The 23319-nt window shown below is 44.2% G+C and overlaps 1 protein-coding gene across 1 annotated transcript in view; it reads right to left on the bottom strand.

Annotated features, from left to right (window-relative positions):
- Positions 1 to 2196: 2196 nt before the first annotated feature.
- The window catches only part of LOC102369699 (cation channel sperm-associated protein subunit beta-like), a gene marked incomplete at its 3' end in the record, with an annotated part of 35896 nt that continues 14773 nt past the window's right edge, over positions 2197 to 23319 (bottom strand). Inside the window, exons 3-8 of the mRNA XM_006037401.1 lie at positions 21714 to 21798; positions 17458 to 17552; positions 15519 to 15671; positions 8109 to 8169; positions 6710 to 6805; positions 2197 to 2346 (exon numbers count right to left, since the gene is read on the bottom strand). Of these exons, the coding sequence (XP_006037463.1) occupies positions 2197 to 2346; positions 6710 to 6805; positions 8109 to 8169; positions 15519 to 15671; positions 17458 to 17552; positions 21714 to 21798 (640 nt within the window). The remainder of the gene's footprint in view (positions 2347 to 6709; positions 6806 to 8108; positions 8170 to 15518; positions 15672 to 17457; positions 17553 to 21713; positions 21799 to 23319) is intronic.

Here is a 23319-nt window from a genome sequence, read left to right as displayed (position 1 = left end):
CTGATCACTGTCCCTCTGGGCCCAGCATCCTACAGATTAAAAATCCCAACCCCCTCACCCCCACATTAACCGGCACTAGCAGCCGCTGTCAGGGTCGCTGGGCCCCCCCTCCCCCCACAAAGCACGGGGCTGGGTGATAGCCGCAGCAGCACCAGCCCAGGCCCTGCTGCCCCCCGCTGCCTCTACTGGCTGAGCAGTCCCCATCTGGGTCTAGCAGGTGCACAGCAGGTCACAACCAGGCAGCAGCCCCCACTGCCAGACTGCTGCAGTGGGCAAAATGTGCAGGAAACTCTTAGGGCTGCTTCAGCAGTCCAGCAGGCACAAGGGGTAGGATCTGCAGGTACCAATTGGCTAGGTCCCAGAAGCTCCTGAGAGTGAGTAGCCCTGAGCTACTTGAGAGGGCAGCTTTTTGTACTGATGGGGTCAGGACAGGGCAGCTTTTTATACTGCTGGGAACATCACAGGTGCTGGCCCTGGGCTCTAGCTCCTTCTGGCTGCAGATCCAGGAGGAGCCAGGCAGGGTTATTTTGCCCCAAGTGGTACAATTTGCCCCACATCAAAGTGCATGTCTGGGCATGTGCACCGAGGCAACAAGCCCTGTCTCAAATTTGCACCGCTTCAATTTGAGCTGCTGCAAGAGCATGTGCTTGCATGTGTAGATGTGCCCATAGTGGCCATCAGGGGAGGTTAGGAGGCAACACAGGAGTGCCAGAGGGGCATGCCAGAGTTGGACTCTGCCAGGGGCGGGGGCTCGAGCTAAGGGACAGGGACAAGCGGAAGCTAAAAAAGGGGCTTAAAATTTGATCCAGAGAGTGGGTGCAGGCAGCCTCAGGCTGAATGAGGCTAGGGCTTGAGCCCTGAGGAGGTGACAAGGGCCAGGTGGTGGCTGATGATAGGGCTTAGACTGGGGAGCCAAGCCAGTGCAAGTGGGCCTAGGCTTAGGAGCCCACAGCTACAGTAGTGGGCCAAGGCCAAGAGGGCTGAATCCTGTACAAGCTGATGTGAGAAAATCTGGAGTGACATCTGGGAGTCATGGGCATGGTTATAGGGGTGGTGGAGGCCACAAACAGCACACAAAGTATTTGGTGTCCTGGAACATCAATAGGGCCAGAAGGGCTCTAACTGATTGCTTAAGTGGCAAGTTTGCAATGGACTGGATCCTCTCTGGGCTCTCGGGGAAGCCTCCCAAACCCTTTGAGCAACATCAAGGTATGGCAGCAGAAAACTAGAAAGGGCACACCAAGAGGTCAGAGGGAGCAGGAGTCATGTGTCCACCAAGGGCACCCCTGCGCTGCGGGTCCTGTCACAGGGACCGCTTGGATTTTAGTCACACAAAAGTACAATCTCTGCCTCTCATAATTGAATGGGTAAAACCCTGCTTCCTTTTATGCCACAATATGTTATTCACCTCTATACTATCAGTATAATAAGAAACAACAGATTGATGCACACAGGACATTCTGTGGAAACAACCAAACAATACTGATTGGCATGGTTAAGAATGGTAGCTACTAAGTTTTTTATAAGTACCACAGCAAGCGAGAGTTTTATAGAGGAATTGGAAGGAAAATAATGAAACAGTTTAGAAAGCTCTTTCCAAACATGATTAGCAGTTTGGGAGAAAGCAGAAAGGTGCTTATTTGAAAATGTATTAAATCGTGACAAGTTAAAGGGTATTTTTTGATGTTTTGGGGCATTATGCCTTGTAGTAGTGCATGAGGGTTGTTCCCTAAGATTTTAAAAACACATTAGACAAGCACATACTAGGATTGCTGAGAGCTGGATAGCTTCACTAAGTAGGCACACTTGAGAGGATAATATAGCTGGTCAGGGGTGATGTATAGGAGGCGCATGTGCACCCCCTGAGTGTGGCGGTGCACCCCCTACAAAAAGGCGCTACTGACACTATTGGCAGCTCCTGGGGAGAGCCGCCCCTTGCCAGCCCCCCGCCACCACCGGTGGCATCTGCAGAAGCTCTCACTTACAGCTACTGTGCTCCTGCCACTGCCGTCCCCCCAGCCACCGGGGGCATGCATCATTCATGCAGCTGGTTACAGAAGGTAACAGAAGTTACATCTAGTTTAGAACCCACACTATTCTATCCAGCATATACCCACTATTTTATCTGGCATTCATTGCCTTACACTTTGTTGACATTACAGTGCATATATGCACACACATAGATATATAACATACCTTCAACTGTACCATTACATACGAGAGCAAGTAATGCCACATCATTGGCACAAGTGCGTTTTGACAATTTGATACCTCGTACATAAGGTATTAGAGAACTAATTTCATCAGGGGATACTGGTTCACCCAGTTGCCATTGAAGAAGTGGCTCTGTGGAAGAAAAAATAATAGATGCTCAATGTGTTCAAAGCATGAATACAATGCATGCTTGTTTTTTTGTTCTTTTGTTTAAAACAATTTACCAACTATATATTTCAGGATAAGCAAAAGACAAACATTGGCAAGAGACTAAATACTGTGGGTAAGTAGCAACAGTAATAGTAATGCAAGAGCAAAAAACATTTGTATGAAACGCCATGGAAAGAGCTCATCTTTGCTGGTTAAAATGTAATACACAAAAACTAGACAAAAAGGACATTATGTTGGTGGCAAAGCTAAGTTCTTAACAGTTTGTAAAAGAGAAAACTAAGGTTGTCCCTCTGCAACTTTAGTTCAGCCCACTTTTTCATATGCTTTATTATTATGTATTTATTAGGCATATATGCTACCCTACCCATAAAAGGCTTAGGGTGGCTTACAACAAAAATTAGATAAATGATAAAGCAGGTAGAATATTAAAATATTTAAGATATATAGGTTGAATGGTACTCACGTAAATACATAGCAACATTTTGTTTTCTCATTGTTCAATATATGGTACTATGCCTTCCCTACAGCATAATGTTACTCATACTGTTACTAATTATTCATTTCCTCATGGGCTTTTCTATGGTGGTCATCACTACAGAATCCAAGTATTTCAAAAACACTAAAAAGTAATCTTCACAAACCACCGAGAATGAAAAAGGTGATATGATTCCCATTTTACATGTGGTAAACTAAGGCACAGATTAAGATAAAAAGTGTGTATTCATTTTAGGATCCTAACCTGGGATTTAATATTTCAGAGTATTTGGCATTATAGAGAAGTGTATATAATCAATAATCAATAACAGAGAAATGTATATAATCAGGTTCAGCTCCCAACTGGCTTTGGTTGCACTGCAGGGGAAAAGAGGGAGGTGGGGAGGATGTTCAGAACTTGCTCCCAGGGTCTTAAACTGGATATACAGAGAATGAATAACCATATCTTCTTCAGTGACTAGTTTTGTCAGGTTCAGTTTAGGTGACTTGTTTGACATCACACAGGAACTATATGGCAGAGGCAAAGACAGAGTCCAATTCTGTAGGGCAGCATACATTTTCTTAGACATGGGCCATTCTTTCCTTTCCTGCAGTCCCCTCCATCATTTACTACCTACTTTCCAGCATCTACAACAATGAAGCAGGGATTCTAAAAACAATGATTACATTCACTACGCTGTGTGGGAGACTTGATGAGGCAGGGTCCTGGGATAAAAATAGAATGCGACCATGTAATAAAGACCACCCCACAAGACATAATTAGGAACCTACTTAATTCACAATTTTGCAGAAACTGTAAAATTGGGCATTGTCTGTAAAATCAAAAAAACCCCAACTTACTAAAAATAAAATGCTGGCTCCCCACTGGGGAGCCAGCAGTCCTCATGGCTGCTGAGGCCTGGCCTTGCAACCTGTCAGAGGGGGTGGAGAGTGGAGCTGTCAGAACAAAGAAGAGCAACTAAGATGGTGGCCACCCCCCCACCCCTCGTCACTGATTGGCTGAGAGGGCTGTCCACGGCATGTCTCTGCCCCACTCCGCCAATCAGTGAGGGGTGGGGCCGTATGACAGACATCCCTCTTGGCCAATCAGCAATGAAGTGTGGGACTACTGGGCTCCTCAGCTAATCAGCCGCAAGGAGTGGACTCGCCATGAAAAGGCCGTGAAATTGGCTCTGTGCACTGCAAACAGCCTGCAAAAATCTCTTTTACTCACCATGATTTAGGTAGATCCCTAGACATAATGCATAAGGGGGTTGAATTAAGGTTTAATGGGCAAACTTGTTTCTGTTTTTTTCTAATTTGTGAAGCTAGAGTTGGAAATTTAACATTTATTTTGAAAGACCAGCATTTTTGTATGCATTTGTACAAGTTTAAAAAAAAGCTAAATAAAAAAACAAATTCCATCATGCAGTTGACAAGCTTACACCCATATTGTTCAACAGTAGGGCTAGAATTTAGGTACTCTACACAAACCTCTGACATTAAACCAGCAAAGTTACTGACAGTAATATTTGGTTGGGACTAGAGAGGAGAATTAGAGACACAGGGCACATCTACATGTTGCCCTACAGCAATGCACTATGGCAACATAGCGATATAGCTAGCGATCACATGTAGACCTGCGTTGTTGCTGTAGCAGTGCACCCCTGGCTTATAGTTGTGCGGGCCGCCTCCCAATCCCATCCATGTCGCCATGTGCGAGCCGGGAGCGATAAGCGGACCCGTCTTTGCGCATGCGGGCTGTGGCCAGCAGCCCGGGCATGCGGGGTCAGAGGAGACCGTGCGGCGGCAAGGCACGCACGGGCTAGAATTAGTCACAGAGGCGTATTGGTTGATTCAAATATTATTTACTTACACCCAAGATGGTCGCGGTGTAGGCTGGACAGTTTCCAGGTTCAGCTCTGCTTAAATCCTCATTGGAGGACTACGACAAATTTGGTTCTTGGGCCCCGGAGTTGTTAAGGCTCCGTGGGTTCGGCAATTTCTTTCCCACGGAGTTGTCGAAGCTCCATGGGTTTGGTTCGGCTGTCTGGCCCTGGAGTTGTTAAAGCTCCATGGGTTCGGATCTTGAGTATATAGGATAGGGATACGTCTAGGATTGCGCTCGGTGACGGGGAGAGGCCAGAGGCTGTTTAGACCTCTGTTGCCTTCTTAAGAAATGCGTTGGGTCCGTAAGGATCCGCAGCGCTTAGAGATCTTCACGCTCTCCCTCTCAAACTCCAATTGCTCTCTCTCCAACTTGGGCGGCAACCACCCAAGCTCTTTATATGGCGCTACAAATTGGCGGGAAAATTCTCCGTTGCACCGGAGGTTTACTCTGTAGGAGAGAACTCCACCGGGCAAAGAAGCTGCAATTTAGTGGGAACATAATTTAGCAGTGCCGAAGCACACACAAAACAAAAACTCACAACTTTGGGTTGTGACAATAGTGCGCTGCTACAGCAATGTAGTGGGAAAATTTAAGCATGTACTGGCTGTACGGCACAATATGGGCAGTTACTGAGCTATGTTTTAGTACTTACAAAAGGAAGTACTAAAGCATGGTGCAGTAACAATGTTGCTGTATGGTATTGTGTAGATGCATCCACGTTTTGCCAGTGGGTTACACAGATAATTGCTGACAGCAGAAGAGTGAGACCTATGAATCTTGAGTTAACTTCCAGCCTCTGGAAGGGAGAGTATTCTAATAGGCAGAAGCTTGCATCTTTTGTCCTATCCCCTCCAACATGCCTATGTTACAGTCCTATATTGTTTCCAGCCCTTGCTCCTTGTCCTAGTCCTATTCTCCTTGACTACCAAGCCCCAGTCTCCACTCCTCATGCTTCTATTCTCATTCCTACGTACCTAAAAGAAGGCAATCGTTGTTCATGGATGGATCTAAGAATTTGAAAAGAGGAGGTTCAGGAGATGTCACAAGTGCCATGTGGAAGGTTACAGCCCCCTCTCCTCTACTGCAGGCAAGACAGTGCCATGGCAGCAGCTTCCAGGGACTTTTTGGAGTCTCTAATCCAGATAAGACTCCCCCCACTACCAATCCCAGCACCCATTTCCCTCCGATGCAGGCACTTCCCCTCTCCTCCTTTTCAGCAGGGATCACCTCTGGGTGCAAGAAGTGGGAACCTAACTACTGTGTCTGTTGCCCCTGGCTGACCTGGAAGCAGGGGATCCCTGGGGCAGCTCCTGCCCCTCTGTAGCCTGGGGATTTGGTAAGCAGAAGCATGGGATGCCTAGCTGGGCCAAGGGCCAGGATGTTCTCCCTTGTTAGAAATGGATGAAATCTGGCTGAAATTTCCCCAAAATATTCTGCCTGAGGCAGCTGGGTGGCACAAAATAATTTAGGGTAGTTAATTTTGCAGAATTATAAGATATGAAAACAGTGCCTTTTATTAGACGTGTCAGGCAATATTAATAAAAGGTGGCTTGACTAGGACCCCTCTACAATAGATTTTACACTTGAATTAGAAATGATAGTTTTTAATGACGCTAACTGAACAAATACGTATAATAAATATGGTTAAATCTTTTCACAGATAGAATTGTCTTTCTTCAGATTAATTCTGTCCTGCTGTATGAATGTTATTAAAATGTTTAATGATTGTGCCCAACATTATATTAAACTCGTTTCAACGACTACTTTTCAATATTCGTTCCCTACCTGTCTCAATGCAGGGCAGTTATGTTTCTTTCTATATTCTAATTGTATAGCTTTATATTTTAACATGCCTGGATTTTAAGTGTACATTTAACTGATATTAGCTTCATTTTAGTGTAGTTTTTTTTGTCATCTGGAAATTCCACAAGATTCCCTATCTTTGCAAATGATTCTTACCTCTAAGAGTATCCAATAAAGTTCCTTTAGTTGTAAACTTGTTTAATCCATAATGCATCATGAAGTTTACAAACCATTCCTCTATTGAAGCAACATCTGGTTGAACATAAAGTAAACATGTCAGGACAGCTTTTGCTTTATTAAAAAAAAACAACACAGTAGAAAAACCATTTCACAGAATTTTTTTTCCATAATTTGGCCTATCTTAATGCAGTACTTCCCCATGGACTTTTGTGAAAGGATTGACTCCACTCCATGATTTTTTGTTTACAAAATGGTCAAATGTCATTATTCAGTTGAAATTCTTATTGAAGTCAACGAGGACTTTTGTTCCCCACCTCCGCCACAAGAAGGACAGAATAAAATTTGAGTAGGAAGCATCAGGATCCATCCTAAAGCGTACTTATTATGTAGCTGCATAACTCAACATTTCATATAATGAGGCAGTTATATATATATACACAGAATATAATATGAAATATGTACTTAGATTTTTGATCCACGGTCTCACAATCTCCTAGTCAAATATTTATTGTCATAATTTTGGATGCAAACATTGTGAAAGAATGAAAGACAGCTGAAGGACAGCCAGCTGAGAGACATGATGAACTACAGCGTATGGAGCTGTGGACTATGTACTGTGATGTCCTAGTGATCAGTGTTTGCTGGGCTTATTTGCCATTTCACTAATGATGTGGAAGTGGAAATAAGCAAAATGTTAATTAAATTAATGGACAATAAATTAGGAGGTTCTGTAATTACAAGTGACAACTGACAAATACCTGGCAATGTTAGAAAAAAACAAAAATATAGAAAAAAAACCAGTGGGAAAATAAAAGCTAATCAATAGGGAAAAAAACCAATATTTAATAGAAGAAATAAGCATAGGAAGTTGTAATTAAAAAACAAACAAACCTCAGATGATAGTAATATCGAACATTTGTACCATTACATGCCATTGTGATTTTGTACCTCAAAGGGATGAAACCTCAAGCAGGAAGGAATAATCAATAGAAAATGTATTAAAAAATAAGTGCCTAAAGTCAAGATCATTAAATAGTCTGACCAAATTTGTTAAGCTTTAAGCACCTTCAGTTCTCATTTAAATATTTAGAATTGTATTTCTCAGTATCAAAAAGATTTTGACAATGAAAAAGGAAAAATAACATAAATATTAATTTATAAGGAAAAATTAACCAAACTAACTATTTTTAGAATGGTTGTGAGACCACTATATGCAGGCATGATATACACTGAACTGAGTGGTCCAAGGAGGAGATGAAATTCTTTAAGGTGGAAAAGATGGGTGAACTTAGTAATGTAATAGAAATAAGAAACAGAAATTTCTATTGGAATAAATACATTGACAGGAAAAGGTATCTAGAAAAATAGCTCTTACCTGTATTATATGTAATATTTTGTCTGGGGATATCAATAGTCCAAGTCGTTTGATTTTCTTCCTTTTATTTAAAAAAAATGCCAATGAAAGATATTACTTCTCTATGACTCCAAGATAAACATTTTTATTTTTAAGAATGTAAAACCTTTGGCTTAAATCATATAGTGTAATGACAGAAGTGTAGTTAGGCAAAGTACCTGACTCTCTCTTTTATAGTACACAGTAGCTGCATCTACATGAGACACTGATTGCTCAGTTCACGGACAACTGGTGCCTCTTGAGTCGGGGGGGGGAGGGGGGGCACATGCCCCCCTGACACCAGTCAGCGACTGGTCCTCCAAGGCCAATCTCACTGCCCCAGGAGGGGTCCCCCAGCAGCCAATCATGCTGACTGGGGGCCAGGGGGTCCCCCCATGGGTAATCTCACTCACCAAAAAGCAGCCACACTGCTTCTGGAAGTCCCACAGCCACTTCCAGAAGTGGCATGGTGGCTTTTGCAGGTGGCCCCGCTCCCTGTCCAGCATTTGTGGGGGGGGGCCACTGGCGCTCCTGCCTGCTCCCATGCCCACCACCTAAACAGGGAGCATGGCCTGACATGGGGTGCACCAGCGCTTTCAGGGGGTGCACTTGCACCTCCGTGCACCCCCTAGGCATCACCACTGGCCCAATTGCGCATACACAAGTACTAAATTTCTGTGTAGTAGCATCCCTACATGGCTTCTTGGTGACGCTGACTGTACAGTAGCTCATTACTACTGCACAGTAGTGATGTGTCACGCTTTGTAGTAACGAGCTACTGAGCAGTCAGCATCTTGTATAGATGCGGCCCATCATTACAATACATGCATTTTAATCCTATATGTGAATGATGGATACATCCCATCCCCACACTCTTTTTTTCCCACTGATTTTTAACTTTGGTTGTATCTTAGTATTTTACTGCAGGACTGTAATTGACCTTGCTCCATCTCCATGCATTTTAAGGTTGCAATAGAGGATTCAATATAGGAAGGATCAATTTTTAAATATGCATATAAGGGTGTGGCTAATCTTCCACTAGTTATTGCAGCAATAATAGGTGCAAGAATTAGAGTAAGAGTTTACAGCTGTAAAACTCTCTGGATGACATTCACTGACACTATACTGTGGCGCGGCTAATGGAGCTACGTTAGGGAAGCATTTAGTTCACTGAACTCTTGGAGCATTCTAACTAACTGTTCCTTAATCTGTTATATCCTGTTTATAAACTAGCCCATATTTTCAACTGAGGACAAGCAGTTCCCTTGGAAGCACATGCTTCTGATTAGTTTTACAGCTGTCTCTGCAGCATCCCCTGAATATAAAAACAGGAATTTTGTCATGGTATAAACACCAAGGCCAAAAATCTGTTACCATTTGTGCACCTAAATGGCACTTGCTCAGTCAAGTTGAGTGGCATTTTTGTATTTAAATACAGTTTGAGGTTCTATTATCCTCTCTTACCCATAGAATATTCTAATATTATAAAAGCCTAAGTCTGTCTGTCTGTCTGTCCGTAACACTTTATTCGTGCTCTGACTGGCTGATGGAAACAGCTAATCAGAGTGCTCCAAGCATGGGGGAGTGCTGCCATTATTCTGAAGCCAAGGACTGGACAGAGGGTGGGGGAACCGAGGTCAGCACCTCTGGTCTTGGCCCCGCCACCCTGCTCCCTGCAAGTGGTACCGAGGACCAGGCAGGGGGTGGGGGAGCCCAGGCCAGCCCACCCCGCTCTCTGCAAGCGGTGCTAAGGATCAGACAGCAGGTCAGGGAGCCGAGGCCAGCAGCACTGGCCTCAGTTCCCCCACCCCACTCCCTGCAGGAGGCAGAACAGCGGCAGCATGGGGCGTTAGGTGGTGGCACTCCATCCCAGCCCCCTCTCCCCTGCCCCCCTCATTCTTGACGGGCAATTGGCTAGTGGATACATAGTTGTTCACATAGTTGCCACGCATGCTCAGTAGGCTATGCATTAGCTCAGCACATATGCAGTTATGTACATGCACATTGGACCTAAGACCTGGAAAAAATATGGAGGAGGAAGACCCTCCCAGGTTTTGGCATTCACCTAGGAATCAGGAGACCTGGTTTTCTGTGCCCCACCCTCCAATCCCCTACCTCATCCAGAGAGAGTTTAAACCCATCTCCTTCAGCTTCTTAGCAGAGTGTTCTAAGTATCACACCATAGGTTAGATCAGTGGGGGTCAACCTTCATGCGAGCATATCCTCGTTAATCCTCCAAGTGCCACTCTGATCCCTTTATCCTGCCTGATCTGTTGCTCTGCTTTCTGCCCTATCTGTTGTTGTGTTCCCTGCTCCTTCCCCAATCTGCTAAATACCATACAGAGAGCCTGCTCATGCCAACTGTGGCACATGTGCTGTGTGTTGGTCACCCAGCATCTTCTTCAGCATTTTCTTTGAAGTTGGCCTCCTGAATAGCCCAGAGAGGAAAATATGTGGGTCTAGGAGGAAAATAACCCACCAGAGGGAATGTGGCTGAGTCAACTGGATGCTAATCTGGAAGGGAGCAGGCCTTGGATTCTATCCTGAACCTTTGCTCCCAATAGGACAACAACCTCTCACTGTACTGCTTTCCATGCATTTTATCTAGTGACTATTAAATTCAGGGACAGTAGCTCAGTTTTAAAGGGAATGTTAGGGAGAAGACTAGATAATGACTGGCCTGAGGTGTGGAGATTTTAGCACTATGCTGAGAAGTCAGAGTAACCCAGGTTCAACCCCACTCTGGATGAGGGGGGCTTAGAACAGGTCCCCTGCTGCCTGGGACTGCCCTAACCATACAACTATTGGGGCTAAAACATGGGACAGCCCTCCTCCTCAGTATTTGCACAAATGTAGATCTGCCTAGCTAGTGCACTGCACAGCCTGTTTAGCTTACAAGTTCATACTGCAAAGGCATATAATTTGTGATTCTGTTACAAGTGCCAAAAATGCCTTTTATTTGGCTGGGTAAGTGCCATTAACATGCATAAAGATTACTAAAAATCCATCCCAAAGTTTTACCAGTACAACTAGATGAGTTTATGGATGTGATAGCATTGCCAAAACAATTACACAATTCCAGATCATTAGCATGGACACAGTTATTCCAGTATAAATTAGATTTATGTCAGTGTAGCTAACTCCCTTTTCTGTGGGAACAGCTAGTTAAATATAACTTTGTACCAATGTCACTATATCACAATAGAGTAATTTCACTGCATTAATTATACCAGTGTAGTTAAATCAGCAAAGCTTGTATATATAGATAAGGTCTTTGTTGAAGCACTGGAACAGTGGTTTTCAACTTCTTTTCATTTGCAGACTCCTAACATTTTTTGAATGGACCCCTTTGGAAATTTTGAATGGATGTGTGAACCCCTTTGAATTGTAAGCATGGGTATTGACATATTTCTGATTGATCATAATCATCTTTTGCAGATCCCTTAGACATGGGTCTGTGATGGGCCGGCATTGGGGATGATGCTCAAGGGCAACCAGCATGGTTTCATTAGGGGCAGATCATGTCAGACCAACCTGATTGCCTTTTACGATCAGGTCACAAAAGCATTGGATGCAGGTGTCGCTGTGGATGTAGTCTTCTGGACTTCAGCAAGGCCTTTGACACTGTCGACCACCCCATCCTCATTAAAAAACTAAGTGACTGTGGCATCAATGCCTACACGGTCAGATGGATTGTGAATTGGCTGAAGGGTTGTACTCAGAGGGTGGTGGTGGATGGGTCATATTCAACCTGGGGGGAAGTGGGCAGCGGAGTCCCCCAGGGCTCAGTCCTTGGGCCCGCACTGTTCAATTTCTTTATCAGCGATTTGGATGACGGGGTGAAAAGCAACCTGTTCAAATTTGTTGATGATACCAAAATTTGGGGTGAGGTGGGCACATTAGCAGAGAGGTCAAGACTGCAGCAAGACCTGGATAGGTTGCAGGGGTGGGCTAACAAAAACAGGATGCATTTCAATACTGACAAGTGCAGGGTGCTGCACTTGGGCAGTAGCAACCAGCAGCACACTTATAAGATAGAAAACTCCCTTTGTGCCCACCTCTGTTCGATTAGGGGACCTCAATAGATCATCGAGTCCGACTCCCTGCATAGGCAAGAAAGAGTGCTGGGTCTAGATGACCGCAGCTAGATGCTTATCTAACCTCCCCTTGAAGACCCCCAGGGTAGGGGAGAGCACCACCTCCCTTGGGAGCCCATTCCAGACCTTGACGTCAAGGGATTCCCTTGACTCGCCTGCCACGACTTTGAATGTTACCTCAGTGGAGGGGGTCCCCTTCGAGGCAGCCTCCAGGATCATCACACCTCCCGGTGGGCACTCACGGGGCTCCGACCTCCCCTACACCCCGGCCACTCGTCACCTTGGGTTGCCGGTCTTCGGGCCCCTTAGGCGTTCTTGGCTCTGCCCGACCTCTTCCTGCGGCCTGCCAGCTACGTGCCAGTGTCTTCATGCCTTGATGTGCAGACTTTGAAGTCCTCGGACCGGGTCCCACCGATCCAAATTCCTAATGCCCTAACCCAACCAACCTGTGACTTAACGTGCAATTCCCACCACCGTGACAGCTGGAGCACTAAGGCTACAGGGCCAGGAGGCCACGAAGGATGCCCCTGGCCTATGGGCCCTGTGGATCCCCCTGTGCCAAGCTACTCAGCCCTGGTGGCTTGCCCTACTCAGGCATTGAGTCCCAGCCTTTTATCCTAGGGCTGTAGTGGGCCCTGTCCGCCACTTGTCCCGTCCCTCCTTGGGGTCTTTGGCTGCCCTCCGGCGACACCCGATGGGGGATCCCCGTTGGCCGCCCCTGTTACCTCCTCTCCAAGGCTTTACTGCAGGCTCGCATTCTGATCCCAGCGCTTGCTTGCCCGACGCTACCTTCCCTGCGTCTGTAACCGGCTCCTCCACCGGTACCACTGCTGGTTCCGCTGCAGGTGCTGCTGCTGGAGCTTCTCTCCTGGCTTCTCTGTGAGCCCTGTTGCAGGGGTCGCTGCCAGCTCCTTCACCGGTGTCGTTCCCAGCTTTGCTGCCGCTTCCGTTGACGGTGTCACTGCCAACTCTGTTGGCTCTGTTACTGGCCTCACTGCTGGCTCTCCTGCCGGCTCTGCTGTCGGCGTCACTGCCGACTCTGTCGGCTCCACTGTTGGCGCCTCTCCTGGCTCCGCCCCTGACTTCCCACGCTGCCTGACGCAGCAGCTGAGCCCCTCTGGGTGAGGGATCCCTCCACGATCCTCCGCTCATCCGCCGCCCCACCGCATCCTCGGGGCAGCTTTTTATTTCCGCCGGGCAGCGTCTCCTGCTCACGCTGCCCGGCTGCAGCTGAATATAAGTGTGGCTGATCAGCTGTGATGGCAGTTTCACCGCGCACATCTCCTCCTGCTCTTCGGGCTCTGCAGAAGGTAAGTGAGGCTCTCCTTTGGCCTGGGGCCCTCCTGTAACCCCAGCTCCCCTGGGACACCCTTCTTAAGAGCATGGAGGCAGAAAGGGATCTTGGAGTCATCACTGATCCCAAGATGAACATGGGCCAACAATGTGAGGTCACGATCAGCAGGGACAACCGGACCTTATCGTGCATCCACAGGTGCATCTCAAGTAGGGCCAAGGAGGTGATCCTCCCCCTCTACGCGACACTGGTCAGGCCGCAGCTGGAGTACTGTGTCCAGTTCTGGGCACCCCACTTCAAGAGGGATGTGGACAACATTGAGAGGGTACAGAGGAGGGCCACCCACATGATCCGGGGCAGCAGGGCAGACCCTACAATGAGAGGCTACGGGACCTGAACCTGTTCAGCCTTCACAAGAGAAGGCTGAGGGGGGACCTGGTGACCATCTATAAACTCACTAGGGGGGACCAGAAGGGTTTGGGGGAGACCTTGTTTCCCCTAGCGCCCCCCCAGCACACCAAGGAATAACGGCCACAAGTTGTTGGAGTGTAGGCTTAGATTAGACATCTGTAAGAACTACTTCACAGTTAGGGCGGCTAGGATCTGGAACCAACTTCCAAGGGAAGTGGTGCTGGCTCCTACCCTGGAGGTCTTTAAGAAGCAGCTTGATGCCTACCTGGCTGGGGTCATTTGAACCCAGTTTTCTTCCTGCCCAGGCAGGGGGTCAGACCTGAAGATCTACAAGGTCCCTTCCGTCCCTACTTCTATGATTTTATGATTCTATAACATAGTCTATGGACCCTCAGAGGTCCGCAGACCACAGATTGAAAACCACTGCGCTAGAGTCATCTTGAACTATATCAGGACTACAATTTGGATTCAACAGCATGGATCACTCACAGATGTTCTCATGCATTTTTGTCAAAAGATTAACTATTGTCTTAAGGTCTTGACATCTTGTGGACTGCATTTTTCTGCTTTGGAATCTGTGTAAAGGCTGAACAAAATGTGGGGAAACTGGAACCTCAATTTTCTATTCATTCTGGATTTAATTCTGCTGTTCAAATCATACATTCAGAAACACATGAAGCTCTGAAAGGTTGTAGCACCTACTTTTCTCTATGTGGGGAGGATTCTGCCATTCCATTCACATCCCAGCCTTGTGCACCTTCTTAGCAAACTTGTAACTCTTCTAGTTTCTCTTCAATCCTTCTGTGTCATATTTCCCTGCTATGACGCTCTATTATTTGATACCACTTTTCTTCACCTCTCTCATAATCCTTTCTGTATTATTTCAACTTTTGCTCCAATTCTCCCTCCTTCATCCCCAAACTTAAAAAAAATACTAAGAATGACGGGTTAAATTGGACTCAACCTTACCTAAGCAGATTTTTTTCTGGTTTTGCTTCTAACATGAAAAGCTAAAGCTAATTTTGACTGTCTGGTAGGGGAGGAAGAAAGTTAAAGAAGTACAGCTCCTATAATATTGAGGCCTCATTCCTGACTGTAGGGCTTCTGATGGTAGGTACTATTGTAATGCAGACAATAATGCCTTACGAGGAGAGACTAGAGAAGCTGGATCTATTCAGCCTCCGCAAGAGAAGGTTGAGAGGCAACCTTGTGGCTGCCTATAAGTTCATCACGGGGGCACAGAAGGGAATTGGTGAGTATTTATTCACCAAGGCGCCCCCGGGGGTTACAAGAAATAATGGCCACAAGCTAGCAGAGAGCAGATTTAGATTGGACATTAGGAAGAACTTCTTCACAGTTAGAGTGGCCAGGGTCTGGAACGGGCTCCCAAGGGAGGTGGTGCTCTCCCCTACCCTGGGGGTCTTACTCTTTCCTGCTTATGCAGGGGGTCGGACTCGATGACCTATTGAGGTCCCTTCCGACCCTAACATCTATGAATCTATGAATTACTTCTATTATTGATGCAGCCCATTACTTATATAATTGTTTTTATCAACAATGATTGAATTTTGGGAAACCCTGGAATTTTACCAGTTTCATTTTGAAGTAGAAGACTTTAGAATAGGTACTGTTGAAGATCTGAATGCTGGGTGTAAGTCCTGCTGATGTATATAATAGCAAAAGCCTCCTTCTGTTCTCCAAAGTATCTTCCAGATTTACATCATATACATAACAGCTGATTTTCTTTGGGGACAAAAAAACACTAATTTTTATGTTGGAAAATTTCCACCATGTTGCTAAAACAAGCAAAACTTAAAAAAACAAACAAAGTTCAGCAAAATAACAATTGATTTTGTTTATACATATGTATTTGTAAAGCCAAATAACACTGACCAATGATACTTTCCCAGTTATTGCCCCAATGCACACCAGAAGCTTAGCATCAATGCAACTATGGGCATCAGACACTGATGCTCTCTAACCTTTAGAATGACCTGAGGATATTAATATCAGAACACAGGCAACCGAGCAAGTCTGATGCTATTGAACACAGGTACTTTCAATAAAATTAAATACAAAACCCTATGTGTTTGTACACATTAAGAGATTATTTTCAAAACACAGCTCTCTGCGTGCAAGCAACTTTGTATATACAGTCACTTGTATATGTGAAGTTTAGGCACACCTGCTATTATTTGTACACAGTTATTGCATGAAAAAAACAAATTATGTAGAAAAGTGTCATTCCACTGTACAAACAAGTGATCAAATTTACACCTGCAAACATGCAAAAAACTATACTTGCAAGTGACTATAGTTTCACAATTATACACTTACAAAGTAGAGGTTTAAGTTTTAAAATCAAGAGCAGGCTGTGTGATTCTGAACCATGGCAAGCTTACTAATGGTATATAATATGACAAGACAAAATGCAACCCTGCAGCTTTTGTGTTGCAACAATAGAAAATATACCTTGTATTTAACAAAAGGACTATATCAAGTAAAAGTACACGTGACCCCAAATAGATGTTAAAAAGTACTTCGTGTGCAGTGTTCCAAGGTGTCACATTGCTAATGAAATCATAGAACAGGAGTGGCTCATTTGGAGTGAACCTACTCCAAACATGGTTTTATTAGCAAAAGTACCCCTATGAAAAATGGACATATTAAGAAAGATCAGATTATCTTGTCATTGAGACATCCGATTAAATTCAATAAAATGTAACAAATCTAACGGAAAGTACCTTTAGAATGACATCTGATCAGTGCCTAGCTCTAAGTCAGGGGTGCTCAAATCCTGGCCCAAAGGGCAAAGCCAACCCACAGAGCCATGTTGCTCAGCCTGAGAGGCTTCAGTCTGAGGGGAGTCCAGAAAGTTAGCAGCCAGGGAATGCAGGAAATTAACACTGCCACTGCTCACTTGCCACCAAATTTCTAAATCCCTCATGAAGGGATTTTGGCCTCTCTGGTCCCCCATGTAACAGGGTCTGGCCTGTGGACTGGATCCTGCCTGCAGACCAGCCTGATACCAGGGTTTGAATTATGGGGGCAGCGAGGGTGGCTGAGCCCCACCATAAGAGACAAGAGCCCCCTTGTAAGATTTGAAAATCATAACCTGGAGGCTCTCCGATTTTATTAGGGCATCATGATGGGCAGCCCAATTTTTTTTTTTGCAGACCCCCCACTGCCCTCAAGAGTCAAAGTGTAATTTGAACCCTGCCTGATACTGTTCATCTGGCCTATGGGGCCAAAAGGTAGGGCACCTCTGCTCTAAACTATAGGTCATTTCTCATCCTTACGGTCATTACTCAAGACAGAGAACAACTAATAAGAATACCTTCATTCTTAGTGAAAACCTTATTTTATATATAAAAGTTTACACATGTGGTAACCGCTTCAACTTTCAGTGATGATTCATTCACAATTTTCAATTTATACAGGTAAGGCAGTAAATAGTAGTGCTATATTTCTGTCTACATGTACTGAACAACTGCAAGCAGTAGCTATCAACCTATAGTAGGGAACTTACTAAGTTTTGCTCAGTAAGATATAATTTAATTACGTTAGGCTTTAAAGCCTCATCTGGTGGTTCATTATAGCAGAAGAAACTTGAATTCTTCTGTTCTGTAGGAGACAACAAATGTAGGTTAATTGTTGAAATGTGCTCTGTGATATTGGCTATAAATAAAATACTGATTTGGAAAGAAAACATGTAACATTATTAACTTACACCAGATATGAAAAAATTAACAAACTCATAATAAAAGAAAATTAAACTCGTGAATCAGGAAAGGTCCCATGATTATTGAAATTAAGCAACTAATTCCTGACATGAATTTCAGGTTGCCTGCTGATTCCTTGGTCTGCATTAGGGAGTATTTTACAGTTCTCATGGCTTAGCACTTCTACCATACCTCCAAAAGCATCTGAGCAACACGTAAATGTAATCTATATCTTTCTTTCCATGACATAGGTTCAAATTGGGCTCTACTCTTTGTCTCACTGGAAGCCCTGATTGCTAGAATGGTACTTGGAAAAGCCAAAGCTCAAACTAATTTTAGAGAACATAGCCAGATGCATTTTTTTGCAAAACCAATCTTACCAAAACCAATTCTTAAAACCAAACCAAGCAAACATTTGGAATGTATCTTGCTTTTTCCCTGGACCTTCTTTATCTATCGTCTCACAAAACACAACTAGTGTACTTTGGGGTGTTCTAATGAAGCTGGATTATGGTTCACTGATGCCTTGTAGAATGAGATTAAAGCTTAGAAAATGGAATGAAAAGTGTTTAATGTAATTCCTGATGCATATATCCCTGAAGATATGTGAGTCTTGTTTTTTTAAAAACAAGTTTAACCACTTTTCTGAAGATGGTGAAGGAAATGGTAGCTTCTGGTTGAAGGAAATTTTATCTGTTAAGCTACAAGTAGATCATTATCTCATCTCTGAACCTCATGTATGATCATATATATTCTTACTGGGAAATGGAAAGCCCTCTGGCCTCGATTTTCTCCTCAGAAATCTTCAAGGAATTAATTGCCTGATGGTGCCCAATTCTGACCAAAATTTTTAATATAATTATTTTAGAATGCATTTATCCAACGTATTGGAATGAACGTATAATAGTCCCAGTTTTTAAAAATGGTGACAAGAGAGCTCCTGCATTTTATCGCCCTATTAGCCCTATGTGTATTCCTGCCAAAATACTTTGGAGATATTTATTTTTCACCTTTAGACATGGATCTCTGAAAGTAATATTTTGGGAGAAGAGCAGGCTAGTTTTAGAGAAGACTAGTCCTGCATGGACCACTGCTTGGCATTGCATTATCTGTCATCTATATATATTAAAAGGCAAAATTATCTATATGAAGTCTTCATAGAACTCAAGAAAGCCTTTGGCTCCATAGACAGATTCAAATTATAAAAGAAACTGGCAACAACATCAATAGACAAAGCTCTCCTACAATTAATGGTCACTTGCTATTCAAAAACAGCATCAAATGTGCGTAATAGAATTGGCAGTGCCCTATCCAATAGTTTCCCAACTAAAACAGGGTATGGCAAGGATGTCTGCTTGCTTCACTGACTTTCAACTTATTCTTGAATGATTTAAAACAGATTCTAACAAGGAATCGATTCCAATTACCCATGATTTTGAATGATCACATCTCTCTCCTGCTTTATGCAGATGATACATTAATTCTGTCACAATTTCAAATAGGTCTTCAAAGATTATTAGATTCCTTTCAACAGTACTAGAACTCCAATAGGTTAGAAATCAATACAACCAAAACCAGTGTAACTGTCTTTGGAAATGAAGGAAGGAAATGGGATCGGTTTTTACAGGAAAGGAATCTAGAGGTGGTAGTATCTTCCTTTAAATACCTTATAGATTCATAGATGTTAGGGTCAGAACTGACCTCAGTAGGTCATCGAGTCTGACCCCCTGCCCTGGGCAGACAACCCCAGCTAGGTGCTTGTCCAGTCTCCTCTTAAAGACCCCCAAGGTTGGGGAGAGCACCACCTCCCTTGGAAGCTCATTCCAGATTTTGGCGACCCTTACTGTGAAGAAGTTCTTTCTAATGTCCAACCTAAATCTGCTCTCCGTCAATTTGTGGCCATTGTTCCTAGTTACTCCAGGGGGGTGTCCCAATAAATAGAGCATCTCCTATTCCCTGCTGCCCTCCCCTGATGAATTTATAGGCAGCCACAAGATCACCTCTCAGCCTTCTCTTGCAAGGGCTGAAGAGATCTAGGTCTCTCAGTCTCTCCTCATAGGGCCTTGCTTGCGCAAGGATGTCAGCATGCAGATGGATATGCTGGCAGTGAGTCTGTCTCGAATGTCCCCTTTCTTTAAAATTAATAAAACACTTCTTTGTCCCAGAAGCCTATGTGTCTGTGATGCAAAACTACAAAGAGCAAGAGGCCATCGCTAAATTAAGATTCATGCTAATGAGATCTGCAGTTGTCATGGGCAGATGGTGTCAGATTCCATATTTGAATAGAATATGCTCTTGTGTGAAGAATGAGACTGCTGATTTAAATCATTATTTGTGGTCTTGTACGTTTTTGAAGACGTAAGAGGGAAATGGCTCTCTCCATTAATGGGAAAACTAAATATTGGGCTAATGAGGAAAAAACAATATGGTGTCTTTCTAATACTTTGGAGCCTGTCTTATACTTCTTAGGTGTATCTGTGTTATTTGCACAAACAATAAGGGCCAAAATCAAATAGAATTTGTCCTGTCCTGTTTTATCGTTCGTTGCTTCATTTTACCTCTTATTTTAGATAATTAAATATTTTCTTTTGTTTGAATAACTGTATAAATTGGTAGAATAGATAATCTTATTGTATGTTTTTAGTAAAAATACGATTGATATAAATGATGTGTTCCAAGTCTTATATAAAATTTTATTGTTCACTTTATTATACTGTTTTGGTGAAAGCTGTAAATAAACTACTACTACTACAGAAAATTGGGAGGAAATGGAGATTACAGACATCTGTAAAGTGATGTCAGGGCAGCTTTGTGGAAGTGGTGGCTATTTTCATGCCATGCACTGAAGTGGTGCCTGGGGCTCCTGTCACAATTACCCTGCTTTTGGTTATGCTACTGATGATAGTGTCTTATTCCAAAGAGGAGACAATCTGGATCATATGTGCTTTGCTCCTTTAAATGTGGGAGAAAAAATTGCAATAATTAGACTGCACATGACAAATGTGAGGATTGCTGAGGAAGAGGCAAAGTTGAAAGTGGCACAAGGCATCTTATTAGTATCCATGTCTAAGCACCTAAGGTTAGTGATGAACAAGGGTATAAAAGTACCAGTGAAAGGAGCTCAAATGCATTAGTGATCAGCATGGAACAATGAATCAAATCAGGTTGAGAAGATGAATGATTTGTACAAATACATATAAAATTCTACACTATCCACCCTCTATTGAGATTGCAGCATGTCATAGGTCACAGGGGACAGATGATGCTTCAAAATATTTTGTAAAATGGAACACACTATCTCCAAATTTGATTCTGTAGCTATTCATTGTGTGAGAGGCCAATGACGGATTGTATCGCGTCTGGCCCTAGGGCGGCCAAGTCACCCCCTAGCAGTTGCCTGGATCCCACCTTGCTTGCCCCCTCTGGCATCTCAAGGTCCCACCCTGTCAGCTTGTCTACCACACCTTGGTGTTTTAATTGGACAGGGAGGCTGCCCCTAGAGGTCGGGGCGGGGGATGGGGGCGTTGCTTCAGGTCTTAGGTCTTTGTCTGGGCTGAGGCCTCCTGTGTGCCCCTAGCACCCTTTGCAGTGACCTCCTCCTCCCCTACAGCCACAGACTAGTCCTCCGGTCACTTCAAAGCAACACAGAATATGAACATCTGCTCCCAGACAAAAGATTTCCCCAACCCCAGGTCAAAGTTCCACCATTTCAACAAGGTACAACATATGGCCCAAAAACTTATCTCTGCAGCCCCTGCAGTCTGGAGTCCTTTCTCTTCAGCCAGTCAGACCCTTCTCTCCCTTGGCCTTAGCTACAGTCATGGTTATATAAGGCCTCAGACCCCTTCTCTGGGTCACCTGATGCACTACTTCCACCCCAGGCCTGTCAATCACAGGCTGCTCTGCCCTGGCCACACCTGGAGCAGGCAGCCATTGTATTAAAGGGCCTTCTGCCCCTATCAGTTCCTCCAGAGGGCTGGAGCCAGCCAGCTACTCCCTGGCTCCCTCTCTCCTAGAGTGATAGGATAGAGGCTCTGTTATATGGATCAGTATCTCAACATACCTTTCACACTGTGTGTCGCTTCTACAGACAGATTGGGCATCTTTAAAATTGTTCCAACCACAATATAGAAAGCCAGCAAGTTTATCTGTTTAAACAAAGCAAAACTAAGTTTAAATCTTTATATATCACGAGAAAATCTTACTACTTCTATATTTATACAAAAAATGAAGTTTATTTACTTATGCTTCAGGGTTTTGAAAGATGGCAACTGGTTTCCAGCTGTCCCCTCAGATACAAGAAATAACTATCCCTTCCCACTCAGCCTACACTGGAGTATCAGGAATGGGACACTCTCAGAAGTTCCTAGCAGAAGTTCCTTGGGGTTAATAAAAGAGGACTCCATTATTAAGTTACATCATCCCCTTATTATTTTTCTGTGCTCCCAGAAAAGACATGACAGAGCAATAATAAACCAAATGCAGCATCAAATACAGCAAGAGTTCAAGATCTAGTTTAATACCTAATATGTAATAGAATTACTTAATCATAGTTGTCTGATAGGGCTTAGAGGTGACAATATTTAGTTTGTTGACAATGCTTTGTATTTATGTAGGATTTTCCATTACACTTTACTAACATCAAAAAGCTATAATCCTCATATTTTAGATAGGGAAAACAAAACATAGAAGATATGTTTGCTCATGAGCACACAAGAAGTCTCTGGTATAACCCAAATACACTCCCAACTTCCAGAATGTCAATTTAGCAATTTGGGCTTGGGATCAGCAACATACAGCCTGTGGGCCAGATTCATCCCACAGAGCCACTGAAAGGCTCACACCTGTGCCTATTCCTAGGCAGCAAGGAGCTGTGTTGGGGCCAAGCAGCTTCCAGCTGCTCCTGTGCTCTTGTCACTTCTCCCTGCCCTCCTATCTCCAGCCTGCCACAGGTTAGATAGTTTTAGCAGCATATCAGTAGCATGAGGCTTTGTTTGCACCCATGCCATGACTGGTTCTCCCACCCCCTTCACTCCCTGGCTCCTCCAGCCTGCGGGTAGCTGCACCAGGATCAGGTATCTGCAAACTGCATCCACGTTGCTACCGTTTCTTCCCCACACGCGGCTGTGGTGCAAGCACAGGTTCCAGCTGGTGGGGAGCTGCAGTAGGGTTGGGCAATGTTTAGATGGACCTGTACTACAGCTGTGTTGGGGGAAGGGGGAGCAGGGAGAAGCAGCAGCAACACATACAGTTTGTATATACTGGTCCCGGTGCAGCTACCCACTAGCCAGAAGCTACATCCCAACCACAGCTATTCCCTAATAGGGAGCTGGGAGAAGCAGCAGTGGCGTGGGTGCAGCTCCCATCTGCCTGGACCCAGCATGGGCATGGGGAAAGCCTCCTGGCCTGCACTGGACCAGAGCTAAGTTGTTCTGGCTTGTGGGTTGTAAAAGGTTGCTAGCTACTTATTTAGATCAATAGAAAGATTTTCCTTAACATTGCTGGGTTTTGGATCAACCCTTGAAAATATAAGGCCATCCCACTGTAGGAATGCTAACAAATTATTAGGAACATTAAGTGGCAATAACAGTAAGTCAGTCAAGTAAGGTAATTGCAATAAACAGAGGAAGGTTATATTTTTCTTATGACAACTATGTCAGAAACCCACC

Source organism: Alligator sinensis, unplaced genomic scaffold, assembly GCF_000455745.1.
Source record: "Alligator sinensis unplaced genomic scaffold, ASM45574v1 scaffold645_2, whole genome shotgun sequence".
Taxonomy (NCBI): Eukaryota; Metazoa; Chordata; order Crocodylia; family Alligatoridae; genus Alligator; species Alligator sinensis.
Note: the sequence above shows the minus strand (reverse complement) of the source record. Positions and strands in the feature narration are given on the sequence as shown.